The 3645-nt window shown below is 34.0% G+C and overlaps 1 protein-coding gene across 1 annotated transcript; it reads right to left on the bottom strand.

The window, feature by feature from the left end:
* Positions 1 to 1092: 1092 nt before the first annotated feature.
* LOC143071310 (uncharacterized) lies at positions 1093 to 3418 on the bottom strand. Its single transcript, XM_076245545.1, has 2 exons — positions 2298 to 3418; positions 1093 to 1500 (listed from the first exon to the last, which is right to left on the bottom strand). The coding sequence occupies exons 1-2, from the start codon at positions 3366 to 3368 to the stop codon at positions 1246 to 1248; spliced, it is 1326 nt and encodes a 441-aa protein (XP_076101660.1). The 5' UTR covers positions 3369 to 3418; the 3' UTR covers positions 1093 to 1245.
* Between the last annotated feature and the right edge of the window lie 227 nt (positions 3419 to 3645).

A 3645-nucleotide genomic window follows, 5' to 3' on the forward strand; every position in this document is an offset into this window, starting at 1 on the left:
GTCAGTTTTTCATGGACTTTCCCGTTTCATTGTTCGATAATGTCAGTTTTTCATGGACTTTCCCGTTTCATTGTTTGATAATGTCAGTTTTTCATGGACTCTCCCGTTTCATTGTTCGATAATATCAGTTTTTCATGGACTTTCCCGTTTTGAATTTACATCGGAGTTGGTTATTTTTGTTATTCATGTTCCTGATACGAAGATCAACAATATCCAATCAGACAACTTTCAAAAACCAAAGTTCCATAAATGACAAGAACATTAAGATACAGCAAAGGTAAACCAATTACGTCAGGGTTCCTGACTTGGGATAGACACAAATGTAATTCAAGCATGTAAAGAAGTTAACGGTTTTTTTGTTGTTGCAATCCATCTTCCCTTTTGTTATCTTGTTAAGTAAACAAAAAAAGAAAAGATGCGTCAGTCTTTACATACACTAAGTATCATTTCAGGGAAAGCACCAGATATTTATATCAGTTGTATGCTTTTAACACAACGTTGTCAAATGATACATGGTGTATGTCTTAGTTAGTTAGGCTAAGTATATTCCTTACCGGAGATCATATCTATAAATAGATGATGACGATTGGATACAAGATTTCTTTACATGATTACATATATTGACGGTGGTGTCTTCCTCGGCATCTTCACTCATGGCCCCCTGTTGATTTTACAGGGATAAAATCAGGTATATGGTACTAGTATGGTAACTAGTACATAGTAAAATTAACGGAGAAAATCAGACTTTACTATGATATAAGACCCGATGACGATAAATTACACATAACCATAAAGATATCAAAGAAACTTCAAACAAAACACTTCAAGCGGTAAATAATAATAGAATGAATCATAAAGTCACAACCATACAATATCTTACTCGAACAAATTATCAAATAATTGGGTATGCCACTTCGAAATATTATACGGCTTGAAATAATGCATGATATAATGTTTAGTTACGCTTAAAACATTATATTTTGCCTATACTGCATAAATACTTAATGTATATTAAATAAAAACTGAATTCGTAAAAGCGAATACTACTTTCTAGCTTTCATTAGCATTGCATCCGCCACCGTTTAAAACTCATTCTTTGAAAGAATTTATTAACAAAAAAAAAACAATCTGTTTAAGTTAGCACTTTAGCTATGAGAACACGCCTGAATTATTCTCACAATTCATCATAGCAGTAATTGTGTATATTGTTTGAATATTGTAAATATATTGTTTGTTATAAATAAATTAACCGCTTGGCGTTGTTGGTGGGCACAGTTTGTTCACCTTTGACGAGAGCATCGCAACTTGGGTAAGAAGTGTAGTAACCATGTTTTGGACTTGTTTGACATCTTTTTGTGCTTTCTGTATATCTGCTTGAGTTTGTGCTTTAATGGTACTGACGAGCTGTGCTGTGTTGATGGTTCCACCACCGGAAGATGGTGCTTGCAGTCCGGAAAGGTCAGCTTTCACTACCAACAATTCCCCTGCTTGAGCGGAAATCTGAAAAACATTTAAAGGTTGACAAGTGAAAAATATTGTAAATTGTCCATTTAGTAAAACAGAAAATACATATTTATTAAAATGAGTAATAACTCCATGAATAAACATTTAATGATATTTTTGTATATTTTAGTGCTATTATAAACGGTATAACAACACGGTACCGATACAGAGACGAAGACAGAAATTATGTATAAACTAAAAAAAATTATCTGCAAATGTGTTAAACATACATGTAGCTAACAAGTAATGTTTTGGTAAAATAATAAAGATTTATTTTAATTTTATGGGTTAAAAAGGTTGCATATGTGTGTGTCTTAGTTGAACGAACATCTTTTTACTATTTAATTGATGAGAGGAATAAAAATAACTACAAATGTGTTGAAAGAGAAAATACCACCAAGAAGTGACTTTAACTCTAGCCATCGCATCGAATTACTTTTTTGGTTACAATTTTGATTGTATATACCCATAAAAAATATATACATTTACACTTATAAGATATAGTCATAGAAAAATCAACGCATCATAATATTTGAAGTTCATGCAGTTATAAACAAATTATCCGAAGATGTGTTACATTTAAAGTATTTTAAATGCTTAGGATACTCTTTATCTTATAAAAATATGTTCAATGCAACAGCTTTATTTATCAAAAGGTAAGCTGCTATATATATGTGTCCTGAAGAGGTAAGCTGCTACAATGTATATATATGTGTCCTGAAAGAAATATTCGTATTCAGCTTATTGTGTACAGGTATTTGATTATAAAAATGTAAATGAAAAAGAAAACTAACCTGGCTAGTCAGCTTGGTAATTTCTTGTAACAGGTTATCAGCTTGTGTCTTTACTTTTGTTACATCTGTCTCCATCTTCTTAGAGGTCACTTGTCCATTGAGTAGCCTAATGCCAAGCTGTTGTAGCTGTTTCTCAATACTGGTAAGATTACTAAGTAGTCCGCTTGCTTCCTGTGAAAGGATCTTTATCTGGGGATCTGTTGCCTTCTTGAAGTTATCAAAGTCTTGTTTGGTAGTTTGGATCATTTTCTCTGCAGCGGTCAGTCTGGCGACAGATTGGTTGGTAGCTTGTGCAACGACGTCAATGTCATGGGACTGGTTCAGTAACTGCGACATTATTCTATTAGTCTTGTCAGAGAGTCCTGTAAACTGTTGTTGTTGTAGTGTGTCGACAGATTTCAAATCATTTTCCAGTTGCTTGTATTTATTCTCCAGAGCGGTAATTTGGATACTGGATGGACCTGAAGATGGTTGTGGCTGGGATCCGGAAGTTGGCGGTTTATAGTTTTTAATCATATTTTCCAAATTTAGCAGTTTCTGCTCAGCCGTTGCTAACTGTACAGCTTGTTTGTTGATTTGATTTTGAATTGCAGAATTAACCTTTGACTCCTCTATTGCATTTCGCTGAAATTCCAATGATAAATTAAATATTCTACCGTTAATGTCACCAACAGCCTTGGTCAGCAAGTCTTTTGTGTCGTGAATTAACTGGTTAACTGTTCCGCTAGTCTGTCCAGGATTAACACCTTGTCCTTTAATTTTCTGAAGCTCTCCGTTCAAATCATTCACTTTTGAAACATACATTTTAGTGTCTGTCTGTAACTGAGCTAAAGTTCCTTGCACAATACTATTCTGAGAAACATATTGGAGACGAGTTCTGTCCAAATCTTGTTTAACATTGTCTATTTTCTGCTCTAGGGCTGTTGATGTAGCGGAACATGCTCCCTTTGCATCTGGAACTGTAAATTCATATTTACAAGTTGGTTGTTTCTTACTTACACCGAGGGGAATATACTGTGCATCAACACAAAGAAGTCCGAAAAGAAATAGAAATTTGATAAATTGTGCCATTTTTGTATGTTACAATGTCGATGGCGTTATCCTGTCTACTACAAATTGTGATATAAATGGAATTTATAGGTTACAGAGGCGGAGTACTTGTTTGACCGTCAAGAAAAGTAAATTTTGAGGTGTTGTTTAAAAGCGATTGGCGGATTCAGAATTGATAACTCATCCATGTTTTCCAATGTTTGTATCCTATGTTTGCACGTTAGTTGTTTACCCCCAATGACGTTCGAATGGCCCGAAATGGTGATGTATAAATAAATTTGCAACAAAATATAGCTAG

Source organism: Mytilus galloprovincialis, chromosome 4 (assembly GCF_965363235.1).
Source record: "Mytilus galloprovincialis chromosome 4, xbMytGall1.hap1.1, whole genome shotgun sequence".
Taxonomy (NCBI): domain Eukaryota; kingdom Metazoa; phylum Mollusca; class Bivalvia; order Mytilida; family Mytilidae; genus Mytilus; species Mytilus galloprovincialis.